Genomic DNA, 26,672 nt, shown 5'->3' with positions numbered 1-26,672 from the left:
TAACTGCCTAATCTATAAGATCTTACGTGGAAGTCACACCATCGACTACACCAACTCACTGTATCGTATCAATTACCAATACATGATGTAGAACAAGGTTAGGCTAGAGAAAGAACAATATATTTAATATGAATAGAAGATATAAAGTAACATTGAGATGGACCACGCCTGCATGGACGAGCCATGCCATCCGATCAAACCCAGTCCATTCAATTCCTTCTCCGCGCCTTCTCCATTGTTAGGTATTTCTCCGTGCTAAATATTGAATATCTATTTTCTGAGTAGTCTTGTGTTCAGCTTTGAAGATTGTGTGGTTATGGTCCAATGCCACTACAATTCTTCTAAGATGTAAAGGTCTTTACCATCCAATCAACCATCAGATGTAATAAAAAGCACGAGAGAGAACTCCATGTTTGACTCCGATCCTCAATCAGGATGAGTCTGTCAGCTGTTCTCCATGCAGTGTAGTCTGTCGTGTGAATGCCGGATGATGTTGACGATTTTCTCGGGTACACCATAGTGTCTAAGAAGGTTCTGTAAGCTTCTCCTATCCACAATGTCAAATCGATATGATGTGTAGTAATGAGTTCCATTCAACTGATGGTTTGTGGTGTTCCGATTTCGTCTGTGTAATGAAAATCGTTTACTACCGTACTTCACGAATGATTAAGAAACATATACAAGTGCATTGCCGTAAGAAAGTACTGTGACACCGCCAGCAATAGTGATTAATTTGACGTGAATAGCATAACTGTCGACTAAAATGTCATCGTTAATTATGAAGAATGTAATTGTATGAAGAGAATTCCCTTCCTCACGGGATTTGAACAGTCGAAGTATGGCTAAGTTTGGGTCTTTCTAACTTGGAGCTTTATTATCTGTAATCAAAAGGCACTTGCTTCTAAATGAATCATTTAGGAAGTACGTTTGGGATGCTTAAAAGTGCACGCAAGTCATGATATTTGTTTTAGCAATGCACCAATTTCCTCACATTGCTCCCAACAGTTTTGAAAGTATTTTTCCTTCTATTAGCGATATAAGTGACGCAGTGGAGTTTCTGAGCGGTAGAGTCAAGGCAATGCGTCAAATAGATGCATAAATCGGAAAGTTCAGTATCAGTGTTAATTATGGTGAAGCATGATTCCCATGGTAAACATCGAGTAAGATATTCACTATGCTTCCATGTTTTTCGATTATACTGCCCATCATAGAACTCCATTGCAGCTAAAGAGTCTGACAATATAGCAACCACTCATAAAAATTTACTAACTGCATTACAACTGGGTCGGATTTCGTTGTAAATATTGAGTCGAGTATATTATTTCTACCAATACGCTTTCACACCTGTCAGACACATCGAAAAAGTTCTGTTGTTTCGCCAACTTGTTATATTGTCTCGGTACCGAAGCCGAACTGCGTGTAACGCAGGGCTGACCAAAATGTATGTCCGATGATCCTAAACGTATGTGGTTGGTGGGAAACAATAAAAGTGTTAACAACTTGTCCCAGTTAGTATCTAAATGGGGTGGGCGATTCATCCATCCTACCAGGACGCATGTTTGCGATCCACAAATTATGATGACCAAGTTGGAATCATGGTAATCTCATGGATCAGGATCATCAAAGCATCCCCAAAACGAAGAAGAAGGGAATTACAATGAACGTTATCCAGTGTTACGTCGGGCTGACCAATGTAGAATTATGGTCTACTATGATATTAGTACTGCTCTAATAATAGACCTAATCCCAAAATTGTAGATTCGTCATGATATAACTGCCTAATCTATAAGATCTTACGTGGAAGTCACACCATCGACTACACCAACTCACTGTATCGTATCAATTACCAATACATGATGTAGAACAAGGTTAGGCTAGAGAAAGAACAATATATTTAATATGAATAGAAGATATAAAGTAACATTGAGATGGACCACGCCTGCATGGACGAGCCATGCCATCCGATCAAACCCAGTCCATTCAATTCCTTCTCCGCGCCTTCTCCATTGTTAGGTATTTCTCCGTGCTAAATATTGAATATCTATTTTCTGAGTAGTCTTGTGTTCAGCTTTGAAGATTGTGTGGTTATGGTTAATGCCACTACACACACACCAATGATAACAACGACGACAAAGACCAGTTCTACGAAAGGCTGCAATAGATCATAGCGAAGTGCCCAGGAAATGACCTGACCATACTGATGGGAGACCTAGATACCCAAGTCCGCGTGGCTAACATTGGGTATGGAGATATCATGGGACGAAATGGACTGGGAGGGAGTAACGAGGATGGTGAGAGATTTGGAAATTTATGTGCAGTCAACAAGATGGTTATAGGTGGCAATATTTCCCCTCAAAAACACATTCACATAGCTGCATGGGACTCACCGGATCACATTACAGAGAATCAGATCAATGATATTTGCATCACTTAAAAATTAAGAACGTCGATGGACCTCCTGAGGACCAGGAGAGGAGCTGGCATATCTTCAGATTATCACCTGGTTGTGGTCAAGATGAAACCTAAGTTAAAGAAATACTAGACAACTGGGAGAACAGCATTACAAAGGTTTAATGTAATCTTCTTTCGAGGTACTAACAAACTCAACGAATTCAAGATAGCTCTCAACAACAGGTTCCAAGCTTACTGGATCTACTAAAAGAAAAAAGCTACTGTAGAGGACAAGTGAAAAGGGACCAAAGCAGCACTAACTTCAAACCGTCATGGGTCGCAAGAAGTATCATCATAAGGAAAGGATCTCCTAGAAACCTTGGACAAAATTCAAGAAAGTAAGAACAAGTATACAGCAATTAACAACAGCCGAACAAGTGCAGAGAAAGTCTAAGCACAAGATGAATACACAGAGGCAAATAAGCAAGTGAAGAGGGGCATTAGAGCTGACAAGCGAAAATACATGGAAGATCTACCAACGAAAGCGAAAAAAGCTGTAAGAGAAGGAAGTGCAAAACAACTCTATGACACAACGAGGGAACTGGTAGGGAAATAAAGTGAACTAGAGAGACCGATCAAGGACAAATGTAAGACAATCGTCGAGATTCAAGAACAGAAGAATAGATGGGTAAAACACGGAAGAACTCTTGAATAGACCAGACTCACTGAACCCACCGAACAGCGAAGCAACACATGCAGACTTTTCTATAGATGTCACTCCACAGTAAATCGAAGAAACCAATATGACTGTCAGACAAATCAACAGATGGAAAGCAGAAGGACCTGATAACACACTAGCTGAAGCATGAAGTCACACATAGAAGTAACTGCAAACATGCTCCTCATGCTATTCAGGAAGATTCGAAAGGAGGAGGAACAAGTGACGACAGACTGGAGAGGAAAATACCCCATCAATATATCAAGGAAAAGAAATCTCGGCACATGTGTGAACTACAGAGGCATCACACTACTATCAGTACCAGGAAATGTTTGAGAAACAGTGTCGCTGAACCGGATGAAAGATTCAGTATACGATTAGCCTTGAAATGCATACACGGTGAATATTAATGAGCTGCCTGTTGTCCGAACGCACATTGTTTTAGGAGCCGTCGTTAGTTCAAACCTATAAACTACTGCGTACTGCATTGCAATAGCCGCCAAAGTTTTCAGAACACTTTGGTCAATACATAGAGCCTTTAGTCATGTAGACGCTTTAACTTTTTTTGAATTTGTATACATTGTTCGTGTGTCCTAAACTTGAGTACTGCATACAAGTGTCTAGCTTCTGTCTAAAAGGAAAAAGTGAGCTGTTGAAAAATATTCAGAAAACTGCAACTAAACTGATTCCCGGAATATCAAAGCTCCCGTATGATGCTCGACTGGCTTAATCTATTTCCATTATCATATAGAAGAATCAAATGTGACTTGATCATGGCTTTCAAATTACTTGATGATAAATTCGCATCTGATATGCCCTCACTTTTCTTTCATATGCTCAAGACTACAGGTAGATATTACAATGAATTATTTCAACGAAGTGCTGTGTTAATATAGAGAAAGTCTCTTCTGAACAGGCCTCAACAAGTTTAGATTTAGAATTATTCAGTGCTGAAGTGAATATTCACCGGCGCGCGTCTTGACTGTGGGTCGTTTGACGCGTTCAAGAGCTTTCGCTCACTTCAGGTTTGGTTTGTCAAGTTTCCTAAACTTCAAGTTTGTGATATCATTAGCATTTGTCTTTTGGGTTCGCTATTGAACGTAGGTCTGCCACATGCTTTTATGGGGTCGTCGGTAATTTCCTTGTCATGTAATTCCTCATCTACGATCTCCACACGTGGTACCGTTTGTACACAGCACATAGTGCGCTTACTCTATCAAGAAAGTGTGTCGTTTCGAGGTACAGACCATCCGCTTTGTGTTCTTATCTCGTTGAAGGGCATGGTCATAGGGCAATGGCAACCGCGTAATGAAGATGGACATCACAATAGGTTGTCAAGCCTATGACGCAACGGTAGTGAGTCACATTAGGCTCAGCAGCCTCCTGAAGTATGACGGGTTTGTTCATTAGGCTGAGGTCGTAGTAACGCACGTTAATTTCTAACCGCAACCTCGTTGATGCGCAAACTCCGTGGTAGTCCGTTATAGATGGGCGGCATATACCTCTTCAGTCGGGCTCGCTAGTCTTTAGTGTCCATCTGACTTCGAGCAATGGCGAGACTAATTTGGCGACGACCCTTGAACGAATCTTAAATGACCTTGACAATTATTAGCCAATCAGAAGACAGTTAGTATAAAGTGAGAATATATTGTAAGTAATGAATTACAGTGGATATTCTTCTTTTACATGATTTAAAAACTTGTTAAGGTTTGATAAAGGTTCAGAGGCTCTGAATTCATAATGCATATGGTATAGAAACTCGTCCATAGGGTTAGTGGTTAGGGTTGTAGCCTAAGGTTAGGGTCTCGCCGATCAATCGTGTAATTTGTATAATGGATTAGGCTGAGGAGTCAGAGTCGTACGATACTCATATTAATCTTACTGTCAGGATTTAACACACCGTATTCTGAAATTAACTAATCATAAACACCTGACATACCATTTTTACAGACTCCTGAGTGTCAGTTGTCTGAATGGACTTTGGCTTATGACGGCTTCTGTTTGGTGTCTAGTAGATTACGCTATCGGTCACAAGGTTGCCCCTTTCATTTGCTGTAGATCACATAAGATGGGTTTTCGTCTACAGATAGTATTGTTGGTGATCTTGCTCACTATTAACTTTTGCTGGTTTCATTATCACTAAATGAGTATTTTGTGTTCAATGAATCCACTTGGGTTAGTTCTTATTATGCCCTGGTACGGCCGAGATTGGGGAGAGTCCGCTCTCCCTCTCGAAATGCTCTCACATGGCCACGCGTATATAGCCTCTGCTAAGGAAATCCTACTCACTGCCTTCTGACACCACGGGTGTTGTTTACGAAAATGAGAGGACGAAAAGCGAATGTCCGGCGCTTTAACCGGATTCCAAACCAATGGTGCACATGGGCTCCAGTATCCTGCGAGAACAAATGGCGTATGAACCAATTGTTGGTCACCGGCTTCCATGGGACTGCATCTCCATACGATTCTCCATTGCCTTTTGGATCAGACCTTCAGGTCGAAGGCTCCAGGTGTGGCCCCCTAAGAAAACCACCAACTGCGGTTTGGACACCCGGGCAGTATCATAGCCCTCACATATATCGAATGAGATTTGTGTTGCGCATATGTATTTGGTGCCTTGTACCAATATCTATGTGTTGAAATAAAATAAAAATAAATAAGTTCTTATTATCTTTCATATCATGCTAGCTTGATAGAGGGCGACCAGCAGCTTTTATCTACTGTCTTAACAGCTGCATACGAATTGGTTAAAGGTGTTTTCTCCAAAAATAGCTATCAGCGTTTGTCATCTAGAATCCTACTCCGTAGATCGATCACTGACTACTTATTATCTTGTATTCATATGGTTATTTAAAATATGCTTATTAAGTTTTAGAACTACGCTTTTCATTTTCTCAGACTCCTTGTTACGCTATTTGACCTGGCGAACTGGAATCCCACACAAGATTATTCCTTCACTTCTCTACCAAACAAAACCCGTTAGCCTATTGATACAGTCCTTTCAACATGTTTTTGAGGCCAGAGAGTTTAGGTCTACTTTTCGTGATACTCAATATCTCATGGTCGGTAGATCGTGCTAATTTTAAAACATGTGACCAGAGCTCGTAAGTTAAATGATTTTATAGTTTACTCATATTACAGGTTCTGTACTCGACAACGACAAATAAAACCCGGGGGACTTGCGCACAGGTTAGAACCAAGTTCTGTCAAGATAAACCCACATGGAATAACTGCAGTTATTTACACTGAAGATCAAAACCATCATCTGTCGCTGGATGTTACCTATAATCAACACTCCACCTTCCGTGTACTCATTGATGAATTGACAGATGAGTATAAAAGGTATCGCGTGCCTACAGGAGACGTTTTGCTAGGCGTTGAAAAGGCCCCTATCAGGTGTAAATTTGCTGAGAATAGTTTAGTGTTGGATGGACAGTCTGGATACAAGGCAGTCGTGTATTATAACCCTTTTCATATCGATTTTTTCCTGAATAACATTGTTGTAGCATCAGCAAATAAGAGAAGTCTTTTAAATTTTGAACATCAGAGGAAAAAACCGATTATCGATAAAAATAAGGTATCTCAAAATGACAACCGTACATTACCAAGTGAAAATCATGAGGTTGATATTTCTACTGTAAATAGTTCCGAAGATTCTTCAGGAAATACAGATGTACCAAAAGACTCCACTACCGATGAAGACAAAGAAGATGAAAAACAAGATCATATAGATACAGAGCACACAGTTCCGGAAGATCAGTCATGGTCAGAATATTTCAAGGAACATCTTGACACAAGACCTCACGGCTTAAACTCTATCTCGATGGATTTCGACTTTCAGGGATTCAGTCACGTCTATGGGATCCCAGAACATGCTGATGGATTCGTTTTGAAAACTACAAGTGATGGCGACCCCTACAGACTTTATAATCTTGATGTATTCGAATATGAGGTCCATAATAAAATGGCCTTATATGGCTCTGTCCCTGTTATGTGGGGACACAATCAAAACAATACTGTGGGTGTCTTGTGGCTGAATCCGTCGGAGACATGGATCGACATTGATCATTCGAACTCACAAAATAGCGGAATATTTTCAGGTTTCTTTTCGAAGAAACCAGAGAAATCTTCAGTACAAACGAGATGGATATCTGAGTCCGGCTTAGTAGATTTATATGTGTTTATGGGTAGTACTCCATCTGAAGCAATGCGTTCTTATGCTAGTGTGGTAGGTACTACCAAGTTACCACCCCTGTTTGCGATTGGTTATCATCAGTGTAGATGGAACTATAATGATGAAGCTGATTTACTTTCTGTGGACAAACATTTTGATGAATATGAAATGCCTGTTGATGTTTTGTGGTTAGACATTGAACACACTGATGGAAAACGTTATTTTACTTGGGATAGAACTAAATTTCCAAATCCAAAAGAAATGGTTGATAAACTGAATGTTAAAGGTCGAAAGCTCGTTACGGTTGTTGATCCTCACATTAAGCGTGACTCGAATTGGCCTTTATTCAGGTAATTTTCCCACATTTTAACATTTGATGAAAGTTGTTTATGTATGGTTCCTTTAAACACAATGTTCTGTGGGTAAACTTCCCCACTACGATGAAGATTTTACTTAATCTTTGACATAATTGCCTTATCACCAATTAGGTGATAAAAATTGTCAAATCTGAGGTGTGTAGTTATGTCGAAACAATTACATCCAAGACTTGCAGATAGTAAAGAAGTTTTTGGTCCTATTACGAAGACTTTGTTAATGTCTATCTGAAACGTTTGTAAACTTCATGGTGTCTGTGATAGCCCTCTCGATACTGCATACGTAAAACCTACTTTATAATGTATCAAACATTTTCTAAGATATTGATATCTGGGACAATACTGACTAGTTTATTTTCAGTTTCTCGTCTTGATTCTATGTTAATTAACTTTGCTAAACAGTCCTACAGTTTATTTTTATTCATATACTTGACTCGGGGTTTTGGAGGCATGTTTAGTAGTCAAACTGTCATACATTATTGTTAGATGATATTGAAGTGGTTCCACAAAAGGTATTGAGCATAGACGAAGTTTCTCAAGAATCTAAGTTATCCTTCTCTCAAAGAGGGGTAATAATAAGTGAATGGTTTTAAGGTAAAGAAACCTGTAAGTATAGTTGTTAGTCACATTTTGGACACGGATGTTGGTGCAAATGATAAATTAAAAAGAGACTGTCACTTAGTACTCAGTCGTTCAGTGTACAGCATTACTGTCATCTGATATTATCATTATTATTATTATTATTATTATTATTATTATTATTATTATTATTATTATTATTATTATTATTATGTGATTATATTCAGAAACTAAATTAACCCATTTTATCAAACCGTTTTCATAAATGAAGTTACCAGTAAATTATCTGGCATTAGGGTGAATTTATTCATCAGTGTTAAACATTTCTTAGTATTGTGAACATAAACGCATCATTCTGACTAATAAATTTATACTTAATGGAAACCTCTTTTTTAATCTTTTCTCAGTAATTCCCAAAATAATGGGATTTTCGTCAAAACTAGAGATGGGACCGAATTCGATGGTTGGTGTTGGCCTGGATCTAGTGCGTGGCCTGATTTCACTGATAAATCTGTTCAGCAGTGGTGGTCAAATCTATTCCTTACTTATGAACCTGTTTGCAAAGATTCGATGTTTACCTGGAATGACATGGGTGAACCATCAGTTTTTAATGGTCCTGAAGTCACTATGCATAAAGTAAGCAGGCCACTAAAGTTTGTGGACTATTGTCTTTGACCTTGGCTACGGCTTGCACAAACCGGGATATGTGTTGTAAATATTTTCCTGGTCTCTTTAATACTGTTCTTACTTCGTATAATGTAAGGTATCTATATGGGTCATTGTTTAGACATGGGTTAGAGTCTCTGTCTGAATAAACTGGACTTATAATTGAAATCAAGTATCACTTTGAACTAGGTTTAAACCATAGCTTTCAATATTTTCCGGAATTAAGATGACATAATGGTTTCATAACTAGCTGAATTGTGCAAAACTATGAACTGATGATGCTCCAGTATTCGAATCAGGACATTGCCGTATTCATCTTTTGAAACGTCCCACATGATTTATGTGAAAATAATTTAGGTATATCTTATCGTTTAATTGACTGACTACCACCATACTACAGAACATGTCAAAGACTGACTCCTGAGGAGTAGGTTGGCTTTCGTTCAGGTTGTGGATGTATAGATCATATATTAACTCGCCACTAAATGCTTGAACACTTAAGTCCACAGTACTTGGACAAGACTGGTAGGAGCCAGTACCTGCACTCACTTTTTGTGGGGTGCCGTTGCACGTAGTTGAAGAGTTCGTGTATTTCTGTTGTTTTTTAAGTGCATGTGGTCGCTCTGTAGATGAGATCAATCTATATATAGTAAAAACCAAAACAGCGTGTGACTATTTGGGTCATCTTTGGTGCCCTTCTGATGTCAGTTTGGCTGTTAAAGTTAGGGTTTACAACGCTTTATTGAGAGCAGTCTTGGTCTATACCTGTGAAACCTAACCCGCTCATCCTAAATTTAATACTTTTCGCAAATTAACAATGGAATTTCCACAAAAGATGAATTCGTGTTATTTTCAAGTTTTCCATCATTGATTGCTGTTGGTGAATTATTTGACTTGACGTCACCATCAAACGTTGTCAGTCAATGGGCTCTATAGAATGTTTTTGTCATCTTAAGTGGCGTAACACAAATGTGCACTTTGCTTAAAGATCGTTATCAGAGAACCTTATAGGACCAAGTAGTGTCCATTAGTTCTTTGATAATTGATGTCACCGTTTTTCCGAGTGCGCTTTCATACACTCAGCCTTAAGCTGCAGTTTGTATGAAAGTTGACTGTTGAGACCAAAGCTGCAACCAGCTATATAATAATTGGAAGTCAGGTGCTTTGACCACTAAGCCACTGCTCTGTTGAAGATGTCTGCCTTCCACATTTTAACATAATTCTGTGGATATCCTCCTATGGGTAACTTTTGCCTGATTTCTCAGGTATTGATTTACCTAAAGAGTTTCAACAATGTGATGTACACAGAATGTATGCATTTGTCTGCTGATAGCTTATAAGAGTGATGTACTTTTAAACGTCTCAAGTGACGTTGCGATACTGTACAAGCTATGTTTCTTTCTCTTCGAATTTAATGTTCCTAAGATGGTTTGTGTTATCATGTATCTTGACAGCAGGAGACTAATAAGTTGACCCTGTCCCCACCCTCGACTGTACCAGGGCATTTGGGGGCTTTTCTATTATAAATTCTGATTCCTTCTGTATTAAGAGTACAAGGGACGGCTTAGAAAACATGGGTAGGTTGATGCCATTCAATCATCAGTATCTTTAAAACGTTGCCTCGCCATAATAGAACTACTGAGTGAACAATATTGATGTTATATGTAGATTATTAGGTAGAAGTGGTTGATTAAACTACTAGCCCTCACCAAAATGAGGTGTATGAAAGATTCTAGTGCACACTTGCTGATCACCATAGGAGCTGGTTGAAAAAGCCTAAAGATTGTCAAATTATGATCTGACCTCAATCGATAAAGCTAACAATCCTTAGTCTCAGTAGCGTTATCAAGGGAAACTCTTGTGTTAGTTGAAATATTAGTATTTTGCAATCCAAATTCTGAGATATTGGCTCAAGATCTGTCACAGTAGTATAAGTCTTTTGATTACTCGTCTCCCACTAAGTTTTAAACATATCAATGTTCTCAACGTTTTATCTCTCGATTTTATTCACTCCTTTAAAAATATTAATGTTCAATTCCCCACAACTTTTGATATTATTTTCACCCTCTTCAATTTTATATGATCTTGATGTGGAATGTAGTGACTAAGAGTTTTAGTGGAGGCCCGTAGTTTGGTTTTGTCATCATTTAGATCGACGATATTCGTTGAAGGGCTCACCATTTTAGTGGCCCATGGACCTGACTCCAAGATCGTACGAATGTTTGCTATCGCCTATTCTCGTATACAATCGTCGACTTAAATCAAGTTATCCAATAACGGAATTAAATAAGTCGAATAACGAGAATTGACTTGTGAACACATATATTTCGTATATGAAGCGAATGAAACAGAGCAAAGCAAAATGACACGCAGGGAAGATGGCTGGGAAGCCAACTCCATTTTAGTCGAGCGTTACTCAATATTTATAGTCAGACAAAATAAACTACAGACATGTGATGAGTCATGGGATATGAATTGTACACACATATACGCTCATATAAAAACAGCCAAGACTGATAAGCGAATAATTGACAAGGTCAAAATATGACTCAAGTAGGATGAATAGAATGGAATGTCCGAAAGCTAGAATAAGATACATGGGCTTAATATAATAACTGACACTACAGAGTGATAAATACGTGTCAGGTCTTGCGTTATTTGTGTTTTCTTATTAAACAACTTGTAATCCTAAGACAGACAACTTTAGAATAGCCACTAAATAACGTCTACATTAAAAATCTACTAAACAGTCGGTTGAAATGCGAACTAATTATCAGTTTCATTTTGTAAAGTCGAATATCTCCGTATTTACCTGTTTGCCAGTTTTCCTTGTTACGTGTTTCCATTTTTGCTTGAAGGATGCTAAGCATGCAGGTAATTGGGAGCATCGTGATATACATAACTTATATGGGTTATACGTACATAAGTCAACTTGGGATGGACTCATGTTGAGGTCGAACGGCGTAGAACGTCCTTTTGTGTTGACCCGTGCGTTTTTTGTTGGTTCACAACAGACAGCAGCTGTTTGGACTGGAGACAATACTGCTGATTGGTCGCACTTAAAGGTAATTTCTTGGTCTTAAGATTTATTTTCATTGATGAGAGAGTTCGTTAACGGTGTGGATCATACCTAGTAAATAATTATGATAAATGTGTGCTTGATTTAGTTTCATTCATTGTCCCGTGTAATTATAATAACCACGGTTTTCAGAGCAATCATTAAAAGTTGTTTTCTTATCTAGGATTATGGTCATTCAATAAAGGATGTATTGATATGGTTTACGAAACTAGTCATAAAAGATAAAAGGAAACGGTTATTTTGTACACATTTTTCAGACATTTACATCTAAATTTTCACCTTAGGTTGACATTTAGTTAAAATAGCATCTATTAACAAAATGGCTTTCGGACCATACAATTCCGAGTGAAATCTCTGTGTTTGTACGTGCGCATTACCCTGTGAACAATTCAGATCTGAGGAGCATATAAGTTGCAGTTCCTTCTGCATTAAGACCTTAGATAGTAAGTCAAAATATTTGACGTTTTTTTTATTAAGTTTCCACAACTTTTAGTCCTTAAGGTGAAGACTGATCAGACAACTAATTGTGGTCAATATATATATATGTTCTCAGGGTCTGTGTTACGTATGACTGACTGATTGAATTGGTTTTAGTAAGTTGAAATACAATTCAAATCACAACCAGTCTTTTGTCGTGGACCATTTTGTTGTGTTTAAAGGATACTAATAATGGTTTTAGCATTAAAACTCATCATTTGCGATGATTATTATTATTTTCTGGATATAGCTACCGACATTTTATTACAATAATTCCTGAGACATGTTATCAGTTGTTACTTGTTTTAGAGACTATAGATTATGTATTACGCACTTGGTTACTATGCATGGTATTTTTCGCTACTCTAGATTTCAACTTCTATGCTTCTCAGCATATCAGTCGTAGGGATAACCCTATGTGGAGCTGACGTGGGAGGTTTTTTCGGCAATCCAGATTCTGAGTTATTGACAAGGTGGTATCAGGCGGCTGCTTATCAACCATTCTTCAGAGCTCATGCACACATAGATAGCAAACGCCGTGAACCTTGGCTAGTGGCTTCGGAATATATTGATCCCATTCGGTAAGTGCAATATTCCTCCTGGTTTAATACAATGACTTCTTTGTACGAAGAATATGAGACGTGTTTTGTGTGGAAATGATAACATTGATCAGCCTTCCAGACTAAAGTAGTTGGTGTAGATTTTAAATTTATCGAAACCATTCACTTGCACTTTCATCATTGTATTTAGTGATAGTAAGTTAATTCTGGTTAAAAACGTGGTTAGTTTCCCATATCTTTTAAGAACACATAAACAGAAATCCAGCTAACAGGTCAAAGTGTACCAATGAACCGGGAAAAACACAAGAGAAAAAAACTGTATCCTAAAAGAATAGTTAGTTGTTCGGGATATATATCAAAAAGTGTTTAACCCACTCCATTCAACTGTATTTCATACCATCTGAAATCCTATATCTTCTGGCTCATATACCCAAACGACCTCATCGCTTTTCTGATGTGCTCACCTTAACTGATTCATCCTGTTAACCGATAATACATATCTAAGGTTTAATTGACGCAAAGTTGAGATACTGTAAGTTTTTGCATATAGTTCAAGATTTCTAGAGATAATACATGACATTATGAAAGATTGTGCAAATTGTAATTTGTAAGTTTCATGGTTTTTGCAACTGAACTTAAATTTTTCTAGACCACTGAGTACTCAAGAGAAACTTGTTGTCATGTTTCAATACATTCGTCGCTATACCCCCCCATGTTATATCCGAGCGAAGATTAAATCACGAGTAACTTCTGAGACATATTAATTGACTAAGATTATCTATACATTCTCATGGTATAGTCATTCAATAATTAGATTATGTATATTTATATTCCTCTTATTATAAGCTTCATTTTGACCTATAATTTATTATTATACGATTTACTGTCCCTAAATTATGCTCATTTTATTAACTACTGTCTCCCACGTTCACAGTCACTTTTTGGCTTTATTGTGTACAAATGTTATTTCATATTTTATGGTGCGTTGCGGTCTGTTTGATTGATATATAAACCCAGTATGTCTGAAATAAATGATTTGATTCTCATATTGGAAGCTGGTATTGTTGTTCTGGACTCAAGTGGGCGGGCTAGGCGGACATAAGACCAATAAGGACGCTAGACTGCCCGTACCGGTTGAACGTCATTGATTTGGCACAGTGCTAAGATTGTGTAAGTCGTATTTTGATTAGTGGATAAATCACGTGATAAAGGCCGTACATAAAGTCACAACACCTCACCTTTAAACTGTCATCAATTTTCTACCGTTCACTTTGCACAGAAACTGTTATCGCTTAGTGAGATCATCTTAAGAATTAAGTATTCTGCAGTTTCCATCGAACAGATTAGCTTAATCTCCTGACTGTTGACTAAGGTACGATCACGAAATGGGGTTCATTTAATTGGAAACTAGCATGTCTTAATTGATTCTATGTTTAGGTAAATTAAAACCACTAGTGTACTTTGTTATTATCACACCAAGGTTTTAGTGTGGTCTAAATGTCTTTTAGTTCAAAGGTCTAACCATTTGCCTCGATAGTATTGTTTTCATGATATTATCTATTATAAGCTCATTAGGGTAAACAATCCAGCTTTTACATTCTTGGACAGCGTAGCGCACAGACGTAATTTATTTAGTATAAATAATTAAAACAAAGTGGAGAGAATTCATTGAGCTTCTTAATGCTTTCTTCCAGTGTAAAATATGTGTAACGAGACTCTTCCGGCGATTTATTTCACAGTTATAACTTTTTGACTGTGTCGTTGGAAATGCTTTTGCATGAAATACTTGGTTTAAATCGTCCCCACATACATTGCGCTGTAGCTGACGATGACATGAAAATTTACCCGACTAAAAGAAATTCAAACTTGTAGTAGGGTTTGGCAGCGAATTTCGAACCTTTTATCATTATGGTCCAAGCACTCAGGATAACATTAAAGCAACTGCTTTAAATTTATTGGTCACACTCGTCGCCGTATTAATCAACAATTTTTCACGTCCTCACTCTTTGCACTCATTAAACCTGTAGCTCAATAATATTAATGATTTTAAAAATGGCATAATCGGCCATTATTATTTTAATATGGATATGAAAGCTAATAATTTGTTCATTGATTAACATTTTAATGATAATAAGCTATAGTAGTTATCCTATCACTAGTTCAAGTCTGAGTCCGGACATGGTTACAACTTTAGATAGTTTGTTTCTCATCATATTTGGGCCAGAACCGTGTGCACCTAACCATATATTTTGAGTTTATGTTGATTATTGAAATACTCTTATATGTAGCCAGATGTTTTTCAACTTTTGATAATAAAATGATCGCTTTTATTTCACAGAAAGGCAATACAAGCTCGCTATCAATTACTTCCATACTGGTATACATTGTTTGCTCGTTCGGAAGCAAACGGTCAACCAGTTATGGCACCAATGTGGTTTCATTTTCCTAAAGATGTGAATACGTATGGTTTGGATGATCAATATATGATTGGAGAAGCTGTGCTTGTGAGTCCTGTCACTGATCAAGGTGCTGGCTATGTGCAGTTATATTTTCCAAAGGGAACATGGTATCATTATCCATCGCTTGAGGTAAATGATCATTTGTATGGGGTTTTAAATAGTTTTGCTTCACAGCTAGTGTGTAATATGAAAATAAGGGTAAATCCTACATAAAAATCTAGACCTTTTATTTATAACTCTATGAAAAGAAGAGATAGAGTTATGGTAAAATGTTAAAGGAACAGTTTGTCTTTAATTATACCGGTAATCAAAATATTCATTGAGTAATGTACAGACTCATTGAAAAAATAGAACGACTTTATTTATTGAGTTCAACAGACAAGTACGTGAATGTCTTCTTTTCTATAATACTGTTATAGTTATCAAGAGCTACCTTAAGCTACCAAAAAAACTATACTATTTAAGAATCGCCTATTCAGTTTGCTTAGTACTATTCAAACGCGTGTTAGTTTAGTTCGGTTATTTATTTACGCAGAAGAAGTGGCTTGCATTAAGTCACGAAACGTCAGAAATACGATTTAGGATATAACAAAAATATATTTATTAATAACCTTCTACCCGATGTGAGTACTGAAGCAGTTTTTCTGAAACCACGTGCACCATTCAAACTGGCTGCCTTCAACGTTCGCACACTTATGCAGGTTGGACAACAGATAGAGCCGGCTATGTCTTTAGAAAGTCTTAATATCGATGTTTGCTGTCTATCGGAGACCCGTATTCAAGACTCTGGTGAAGTACTACAAATTTGCTCTCCATCTGTCGCTTCGAAAAGCTTGTTTTACGTGCGTTTATCCGGGGACCCTGTGGCATCTTCGTCTGGTCTTGCTGGCGTTGGTGTCGCACTAAACTCTAGAGCTGAGGCAGCACTAATCGATTGGATCCCCATCAACAGTCGGTCATGTGCTGTTAGATTAGAAAGTTCCATCAAAGTGAGAAGAAATCGGCGTGAGAAACGATGTCTTTTCGTCATCTCCGCCTATGCTCCGACAGATTGCAGCCCGGATGCGATCAAGGACGAATTCTACCACCAGTTAACTGTTCTTCTCCAGAAAGTGCATTCGACAGATATTGTAGTACTAGCCAGAGACTTGAATGCTCAGGTCGGGCGTCTAGGCACAGAAGAGAGTCGTTTAAGTGGCCGATGGGGACTCGTTGGTCGCACGACAGATAACGGGGACCGTCTACTGCAACTGTGCACAGACCACAACCTGTTTCTGGCTAGCACTAACTTTCGGCACAGTCATCGCCGATGTGCCACCTGGCGTCCTCCCTCTGCATCCCAAGCCTGGACTCAGATTGATCACATCGCGATCAGCTACCGCTGGCGTGGTTGTGTACAAGACTGCCGCTCCTTTTGGAGTACCTATCTGGACTGTGACCATGCTTTGGTCTGCGCCAATCTTACCTTACTTTTCAGTGGCCGACGAAGTGACCGCCATCAACGGATTGATATTAGCAAGCTGGTTGTAACTTCTCTTGCTAGTAAGTATCGAACCGAGCTAGCTACCATTCCACCGAAAAGTATAGATGAGCATTGGTTGCAATTGCATGACGCCATGAAAATGGTGGGTACAGTCGGTTTTGGGTTCGCGAAACGTCTCGCTTATAAGCACTGGGTTTCTTCAGACTGCTTACAATTCAACGAAGCCAGTCGGTCTACTCCGGGTGACCGTGAGTTTGACCACAAATGAAGGATTTTACGTAACTAAATTGGGCAAAGCTTGCGTAAGGACCGAGAAGCCTGGTGGTCGGAGCGTGCTAATGAGCTGGAAGCAGCAGCTGCATCTGGTAACTACCGGAAGCTCTCCTAACTCATCCGAGCCACCGACAGCAAGAAGTCTGGTGTGAGCGAAACAATCTACGAGGATGATGGGATGCCAATCACTGACATCCATTGACGCCTTGGACGATGGGCAGAGTTTTTCGAAGGGCAGTTCAACTGTCCTGCTGCTCCGACAACATCGGTCGGACTGTCCCGCCCTCCATGGCCGGTGACGACTGATCCACCAAATGAGGCGGAAGTCCGCAAGGAACTCCAGCTCTTGAAGCGTTACAAATCACCTGGCCCAGATGACTTACCTCCGGCTCTTTTTAAAGATGGTGATGACTTTCTGACTAACGAACTGACGACGTTGTTTACAAAGGTTTGGGAGCTAGAGAGTGTACCAACGTCATGGAATGAGTCGATAGTTGTCCCTATCTTTAAAACGGGTTCACGTCGTTCCTGTAACAACTATCGGGGGATAAGTCTACTTCCGATTGCGTCCAAGCTATTAGATTCCGTCATACTTCGTAGGTTGTTCAAAACCCGAGAAAGATTGACTGGCCAGGAGCAGGCTGGGTTTCGTTCGGGTCGAGGATGTATTGATCATATCTTCACCCTCCGCCAAATGTTAGAACACCGTCATACTTATCACAGGCCAACAATCGTAGTGTTTCTTGACATCAGGGCTGCCTTTGAATCGTTAGACAGGACTGTTCTCTGAGATTGTCTATTGAAGAAGGGTGTGCCTGAGAAGTTTATTAACATCCTAAAAGCTCTATATACAAACACCTCAGGCAGAGTGAGGGCATACAACCACCTCTCTCCATTGTTCCATTCGAGCAGTGGGGTTAAGCAGGGTTGCCCAATCTCACCATTCCTCTTCAACTTTGCCATCGATGACATTCTGGAAACAGCTCTGATGAATGTAAGTGTTATGACTTTAAGTTGGGTTGATTTTTACCCTGTGCTAATTGTTGTGTCCCTGACTGGAAAAATTAGAGCAGCGTATTTATCGATCGATTCAATGACACGTAAACACGCACGGACGGCCTAGAGTCTCGATTGGTCCCGCTTCCCTGTCTAGCCCAGTCAGTCGAGTCCAGAACACAAGTCACAACCTCTGAGATATGAATCATTGTATTTCAGACATACTCCATTTATATACTAACCAAACATACCACATCGTGCCATAAAAATAGAAAACAACATCTGTACAATATTTAACGGATGAAATAAATAATGGCCAATAGGAAATGTCCATTTAACGTCCAAGGACATCACTAGGCTTAACATGATAATGATTGGCACATTATTCTGCATCCATAACAGTAAGTAATGACGGTGTGGATCTGTTGCCTGGAGAAAGACTTTCCGACCTTGAGTATGCGGATGATATTGTCTTACTGTGCGATAATGCCCAAGGCATGCAATCCGCACTTAATCAGTTGGCAATCAGTGTCCGTAGATATGGTATGTGCTTTGCACCTTCGAAGTGCAAAGTACTTCTACAAGACTGGCAGGATCCTAATCCTGTACTCAACCTGGATGATGAGCAGATAGAAGTAGTCGAGAAGTTCGTGTATCTAGGTAGCTGCATAAGTGCTGGTGGGGTGTGAGTGATGAGATCAATGCACGTATAGTGAAAGCCAGAGCGGCTTATGCCAATCTGGGCCATCTTTGGCGCCTTCGTGATGTTAGTCTGGCTGTAAAAGGTCGGATCTACAACGCGTCGGTGAGAGCAGTCTTGCTCTATGCTTGTGAAACCTGGTCTCTCTGAGTTGAGGACGTTAGACGACTCTCTGTGTTCGATCATCGTTGTCTCCGAAGGATTGCTGACATCCAGTGGCAACACCATGTCAGTAATGCAGAGGTTCGGCATCGTGTGTTCGGGCACTGAGACGATAATCCAATTAGTGTCAACATCTTGAAACACCGACTTTGGTGGCTTGAACATGTTCTACGAATGTGGTTCCAGAGAATTCCACGTTGTGCATTATTTGCCGACTCTGGGACTGGTTGGAAAAAGCGAAGGTGGTTAGTGTATGACATGGTGTCGGGGTATGGAAGAAAGCTGCAAAGGACTGGCTTGTGTTGGTCCTTCACGACTCCCTGGTTGGGGTCCGAGAGATTGTGCGACACAGTGGCTAGAGACGTTATCAGATATGGTTCAGAATAGAAGCCATAAGAGCGATTCTACTGTAACCTTCTTTTACTTTCTTCTCCAAAAAAAATGTGGTTGTGTCTTCCTTAACTGAAAGATTTTTTCTGATTGTACCTTTCCGTTCCCCCATTTTTACCATTATTATTATTACACCACCTTAGAACAATCTCTGTTATTATTCTCTCTTTTTTTCCTTCCCCTTAAATTCTCATTGTTTTGTGTGGCGCATTCTTGTACCAATATTTATGTGTTCAAATAAATAAATTCTACCCGATGCTCAATTTATATGAAACTATCAAGTTAAACCTTGTCAGTGGTATCTATATAATTATCAGTTAAGGTTTTTAATGTCTCCAGAAACCATTATATGGATGTGTTTTGATGTTTTGAAATAAAATATCATGTGTCTATAACTGTTATTTAACATAATAATGTCATTAAAGCTTACATTTTACTAATTGTTAAATCAATGAATTATGTTTGTTGTCCTATCATAAACTGTTCTGGTCGATTCGATAAAGTCCTGTATTTGTTATTCGTGCGAAGTTAAATTTATCAATAGAAAAAGTCATATGAAATTCCTATATTTAATTGTAGGTATTTGCAGGTGAACAGTCGACACAATATCCAGTAACGATAAATTCCATACCTGTATTTTATCGAGGTGGGTGGATTATACCACGAAAAGAGCGTATACGTCGTTCTTCATGGCTTATGCGTAGTGATCCCTATACATTTGTTGTTTGTTTGGACCCTCAGAAGCCTGATGCTGTTGGTTATATATACATAGATGATTTCCATTCAACTTCTAAATCAAATGCCCAGTTTTTCAAAATTATTTACCAACGAGTTGTCGACCCAACGGGTGCAGGTGTGCATGGTGGACGATTGCGCTTACAACGTTTACCATTACCAGGTGAAACTTCCATAGTACTACCTAAAGATGATGTTTTTATACCGAAAATTGAACGCTTTGTTATTGTTGGGTTCAGTAGTCCCTTGGAAAGAATTACTGTGATCGATGCCCATAAACCACGAAGAAATATAGGGTTTTCCATTACTCCGTCCTCTGTTTTTTCTGCTGGTTTTAAACACGTACCACGCATTGTTGTTGTTCGTAAACCTGATCTTTCATTAAATGATGAATGGGAAGTGCATTTTGTCACAGGGAAAGAATCCAGGGATGATTTGTAAATGATAGTTGATATCAATCCTATTTCTTCAACATAGTACTCTCATGTGTATATGATTTGGCTCCAAGTTATCTTGTTTTCTAAAACACTTGCTCAGTTTTAATTTTTACATCATTTTTCTCCATCTCTTCAAATGTGACGTATGCTCTTGCCTGCCTGTTTGTTTTCTTTTCACTTTTCGTCTCGTTTTTTCCTGTTTTTAGCGCATCTTTCTCAGTTCCCTTTTTCTATTTTGTGATTGTGTCTGTGTTTGAATGTAAACAAAGAATTTTCTCATTGCTTTTATGTATGTTTTTATTTTAAAAAGTGAATTTGTTAAGATAGAAACCTTTTTGAATTTATAATGGGATCGTCAAAAGATTTAGGTGCGTATTTATATAAATTGTTCAACCATTTACCTCCAGACATTACTCATTTGTCTCAATTCTGTGATTGGAATTGTTAAGTAACACTGAGTAGTATAATCACTAGAATATAATGGCCTGGTAAACCTTATATTAGCACTGAGTTTGAAAGAACGCCTAACCGAACTTATCTTAAATATAGGCTTATTTCCAATATGAAAATTCGTGTATTTAATGTCATATGCTTAGATCAAATCATCTGGTGTAACACCACAACCACATAAACCAAAAAGTGAAGCACTACGAAGGTACATCTGTGAGTGCCTCCAAATGCCCTAATACGGCCGACAGTAGGGAGAGTCCACTCTGCCGCTCGAAATGCTCTCACATGGCTATGCGTGTATAGCCTCTGTCAGGGAAGTCCTACTCATTGCCTTCTCGTGGCGAGGGTGTTGGACATGGAGAGTCCACCTAGAGGAGTTGGAAAACCCTGATTCCAAACCAATGATGCACATGGGCTACAGTGTCCTGAGGGAACAAATGGCGTATGAACTAATCGTCGGTCACCTGCTACCATGGGACTGCATCTCTTTACGATGCCCCATTGCCTTGTGGATCAGACCTTCATGTCGAAGGCTCGGGGTGTGGCCCCCTAAGAAAACCACCTGCTTCGGTTTGGGCACCCGGACAGTACCACAGCTCTCACACAAATCAAATGGGATTTGTGTGGTGCATATGTATTTGGTGCCTCCTTGTACCAATATCTGTGTTCAAATAAAATAATACATCTATGAGTTATACATACTATGAGGCTTAAATCAAAAATGGTCTTTAAGCTAGTGGGAAAATCATCACCTATTCGTCTAAATACTGATACAATTAGTGCTAATAACATTACTGATTATACACTAAAGCGTAATTGATTGATTACAGATGGAAAACAACTAGGATTTCGAATGAACCTGTCACTTATTGGCAAAACTATTTCATAGAACCCCGGTATTACTCACTTCAGTGATTGATTGATCATATGAACTTGTCAGAAATATTCCACATGAAGTAAGTTTTATAAATCCCTACCATTCTTCATTTGTGTAGTACCACTTTTTACAAACACTGATATTGATCTAAAGACAACCACAAATCATCTGTACTTCGAAATTAACTAGATATCAAGTTCAAAACACACATGTTTTTGATCATATTCCAGTATGGGCAGGGTTATTCACGGTTCAATTATTTTCACTCCATATAGCATTTAGATGACAGGTTATCCACAGAGGAACCCCTATTGAAAGACGATTCCTTTCTTCAAGATATCATGATTATATTGGATTAAAGCACTTAAAAGTAACGTACTTTTATAGGGTCAGTGATAGCCTTTTTCTACCACGACATTTTTAAAAATAGGCTCTGCCTACGAATGTCACTGCTGGTGTGTGTTAAAATTGGCAATCTGGACATAGTAAAGATAAGTGGCATCACAATGCATTGGGTTTAATGCTGAGTGATGTAGAGGATTACGAATACGAAACCCGGTTTTCGTTTATCATTATGTATTCGATCGTTTTCCTTTCTGTTATTTTTCCACCTACTAGTCTGTTCAAGTGTAGAATCATATTGATAATATTATGTTGACTTTGACCTAGGAGAAATCAGTTAAAGGTGATAATTTCAAATAAAAACTATTCCGGTCTTAAGGAAAATTAGTGATGAGATTATTGAGTTTTTAGTATTGACTTAAGATTTTCAGTTCCAATTACCAGATAAAGTCCTAGAGATGTTTTTACTAATTTACTGTAGTCGTAGTTTGTTATAGATAAGATGAAGTTTTTCGTCTTTGTCATTGAAAACAAAACGAGAATTAATTAATTACTATTTTGTTCAGTAGTTTGTTATATACCCTTCACTTCTCTTAATGTCTGTTGTGTTGAAAAAGACCCAACAGTTTTCTTAGAAATAAATATTTTGAATACAATCATATTGTTTGGGGACTCAGTCAGCTAGACCTGAAATTACCGTTACATTGATTGATCTTCGTTACGTGATTAATCACCTAATTCTTATTTCATAAGAACTGTTCTATTGAAATTTCTTTTATCAGCCTACCACCTGCTTCAGCTTACTCAGTCCAGATTGTCTGTCCGTTCGTAAAGATCATTTGTTTAAATTTCGTAGCTTTCCAAGCGAAAAGCCAGAAATCATTCCTGTTCTTACCTAGTTCCCAAAGAACATATCGTACAATTGTAGTTAATCTGTTCCTGAAAACATTTCTGCAGCTTTATTTAACTAATGCTCATTGTAACAAACGTATTCAAGAGGATGTGGTTTCGACATCAACGAAATGGATATTTCATCTTGCTTATTACACATGGATATCATAGCTATGAAGAAATGAAGGACAGAAACATTTAAAGATGAATACAACTAATCAAAATAAAAAGGTGACCGCATTTGTTCTATATTCTGCGGAGATCGTGCTACATTGAATGTATATTGACCTTTATTTGTAGTGTTTCAGGGAAAAAAATCTGATGAGCACATAAGAGTCCGAGATAGATTGTAAGAACGGACATCTAAATATAACTAGGCTACGGTTTTGCCATATCCTAAACAAAGAAAACAGTTAAACTCCATTATTTTTCAGATCATTTGTAAGGGGTTAGAACAAGAAAACATTGAATTGAGTCACAAATAAAATAGCGCAAAATATTAGTGTAATTTATAATGCTGCAGAGACATATTAGATACAAACGCTGTGAGGCAGTGGCATTAAAATTCCAAATAGGTGAATTCACCAACACAATATTTTTCCGTCCTCTGTTTATCAGTCATTTGAATATTATTGAAAATCTATAATCAGTTGGAAAGTTGCAAAGTACTACTGTTTAGTGTGTCAATATAGACTATAAATTTTTGTAAGAAAGTTTACCAGATTTATTATGGATCCTTAATATTGTCAAATTGGGAAAATATTTGGGTGGACAATTGTGTCAATGGATTAACCTTTAGATCCTAAAGTGTAAGGCATACGTGTCAGTCTTATTTATTTGATCCAGCTCCACATATCGAGAATAGGGAATGCTTACTCCTGACTTTCAGTTTATATATTTACTTTAACCTTTTCTTGTAAGGTATTCACATTTGTGCATTTATGTTCCTTAACTTTTTTTACATTACGAATATTGTTTCCACATTAACCATAAGAATTATCGACATTGTATTATATCCACTTAGTTATGGCGTACTCCTGTACCAATATATATGTGTTCAAATAAATAAATACTTAGTTATGGTACACTAGTTGATTATTAGTCACACGTAATCTTACCACCTTTTTCCTGGTTTTTATTACATAGCCTTTGAACTGTACTCATAATAAATCCCCTAAGTTGTTGTAAAACCCATCGTCCCTAATCTAGAACAACGGTTTACCAGTTAAAATCTATTTTTAGTTTAAGTTGGCTACTTTTATGCAGTATTTAGAAATTAATGACTTGAGCGTACGAAACTACTGGTGGCTCTTTTAAATCCTAATTTAAATGACTCTCTCAACTGTTCTGTTATTGATTAAATAAAATGAAATCCATTGTAGTTTGATTAGCTATTTAATTGATTCACTTAAGCTACTGAAATTCATTCTATCAACATAAGTGCTACTATATTGAGCTAGACTGTTTAGCAGAGTAAGCTTCAGGATGCAACTAACTTTATTATTTGTACACACTTTAATTAAATTGCGTTTGCGACATTTTGACTGTATTTGAGAATTCTTATTATAATTCACAACAATAGTAGGGTGAGTATGGTGTTTTGAAAGGTTTGTCAGATGTTCACATTCTCCTTAACCTTAAATAAATGAATAAATAAAATGCCACGCCCATGTTACATTTTTGTGTGAGACTTGAATCGCTTACGTTTATTGGTATGGTTTAAAATGACGTAGTCCTAACATCTCATTGTCTTATTAGATCGCCAAAATCTATCACTTATATTTGTCTTTCTGTTAAGATAGCTTGTGACACTAATAACTAACCTGACAGAATAAGAATAATTTACATTATCAAGAAATTGATTAATGCGACTGTGTCAACGCTGTAGGGCCAGTGAAATGTCACTAAGCCCTAGCCAGATCATCCGGCAGTTGGGTCACTGAATATCGAACCGATCATCGATCCCTGTCAAGGTCAAGGACGACCAATGAGCAACAGTTAATCGTTCGCCATGAACTTTAACTAATTTATTTCTGTGATAACATAATTTGTGTTGTACAGTCTTCAAAGCATCTTTAGTACCTCGATACGTCGATGGAGCAATTCACGTAAAATACTGACCGTGAGATGTGACTCTGACGTTAGCTGGTTCGTTACACCATTCCCGTCTTACTTTAGTAGACCCTCAATCATTCGACATAGAGCATCTGCGCTGGTGATTTACAACACTATTCAAGATTTATGTAATGAGTTAGTAGCAGTCCATGAACCTAGAGAATGAGTTACACACTTCCTAACTTTCATCCTAGCTATTTGTTGAGTATTTAGAATACATTAAGTAACTAACCCTTCTTAGGAATATGCTGAATAAAAAGGTAAGCTTTAAAAACAAGTTAATGAGAACATGTGATTTAGTTGAATGGAATTACAAGTGCTTCACATAAAAATTAATAGCCCTTAAGTCCGTGTAGCGGTAAATAAATCCCCAAAATAAATAACCCTTCAGGTCTTCGACGTCTGATACCAACCTAATTAGTTTTATTGAACCCACCTAGCCAAAGGTGCCCGGTCACGCACCCGCATCAGATCGTGGGGAGGGTATATGCCGTGTAACGCTTCCATTTCAACTGCTGGCCAGCTTAGACAAAATGTTCCCCCGACTTATATACGCGCGATTTTCGAACGGGAAGTTTAGTCCTAACGTGATTTGCATTTATCAAACTTTTGCTGTGTTCTTACGCAACAAAAGTACCATTTCAGTTCTAAAGAATCTATCCTGAGCTATACGTTCGGTAGATTACTTTTTTTTGAGTCTCACTATATTAAATAGTTACCTGTGGTTTTGCCCCAGCTTACTATTCGGTTTTTTTTTTGTTTTTCACGTATAGACTAGTTTCAGTTTATATCACTCGTTTTGTCCATTTTTGTCCGTTTTCAGTGTGCTTTTTAGTGTTTTTTTTTAAAAGGCTTAGGCTCTTGAAAGCATCTATAACATAGTTTGCTTCAACACAGTCATGAAAAACTCATGCAAACGTCCGGGATGCCGTTTTGCTGTCACAACTGACATGCAGTGCGACAACTGCAAAGGTTGGTTCCACGAAACATGCACAGATCTGACAGCAACTTCTTACAACAAACTCAGCAAGTCAGACCAAAAGTGGGTATGTGTCACGTGCAGCACGGACGCAGTTGTCTTGCTGAGTAACATCATTGTCCTACTGACAGGTCTTCGGAACAAGTTGTCAGTTAACTTGGATAACACTAGTAAAAAATCCGGTCGACAAACAAGAGCGTGTGACGGACTCAAAAATAGGGATGTCGACAGGCATACCATCGATGGAGCATCCATCAACACTAATGACGACGTGTTGAGGCTCAGCACCATCATTACGTCGACAGTACTAGACTCCCTAAGCAAACTCGGGTCTCCCAGCTCAGGGTCCCTGGACACAACAGTGG

The 26,672-nt window shown here is 38.3% G+C and overlaps 1 protein-coding gene across 1 annotated transcript; it reads left to right on the top strand.

Annotated features, from left to right (window-relative positions):
* Window positions 1-4,070: 4,070 nt before the first annotated feature.
* On the top strand, window positions 4,071-21,689 carry MS3_00005129 (uncharacterized protein). Its single transcript, XM_051213161.1, has 8 exons — window positions 4,071-4,134; window positions 6,008-6,213; window positions 6,251-7,633; window positions 8,644-8,872; window positions 11,761-11,967; window positions 12,828-13,039; window positions 15,357-15,606; window positions 20,061-21,689. Exons 2-8 carry the CDS (start codon window positions 6,116-6,118, stop codon window positions 20,655-20,657), a joined length of 2,976 nt encoding a protein of 991 aa, XP_051069108.1. The 5' UTR covers window positions 4,071-4,134; window positions 6,008-6,115; the 3' UTR covers window positions 20,658-21,689.
* The last annotated feature ends 4,983 nt before the right edge of the window (window positions 21,690-26,672 follow it).

This window comes from Schistosoma haematobium, chromosome 3, assembly GCF_000699445.3.
Source record: "Schistosoma haematobium chromosome 3, whole genome shotgun sequence".
NCBI classification, from domain to species: Eukaryota; Metazoa; Platyhelminthes; class Trematoda; order Strigeidida; family Schistosomatidae; genus Schistosoma; species Schistosoma haematobium.
Note: the sequence above shows the minus strand (reverse complement) of the source record. Positions and strands in the feature narration are given on the sequence as shown.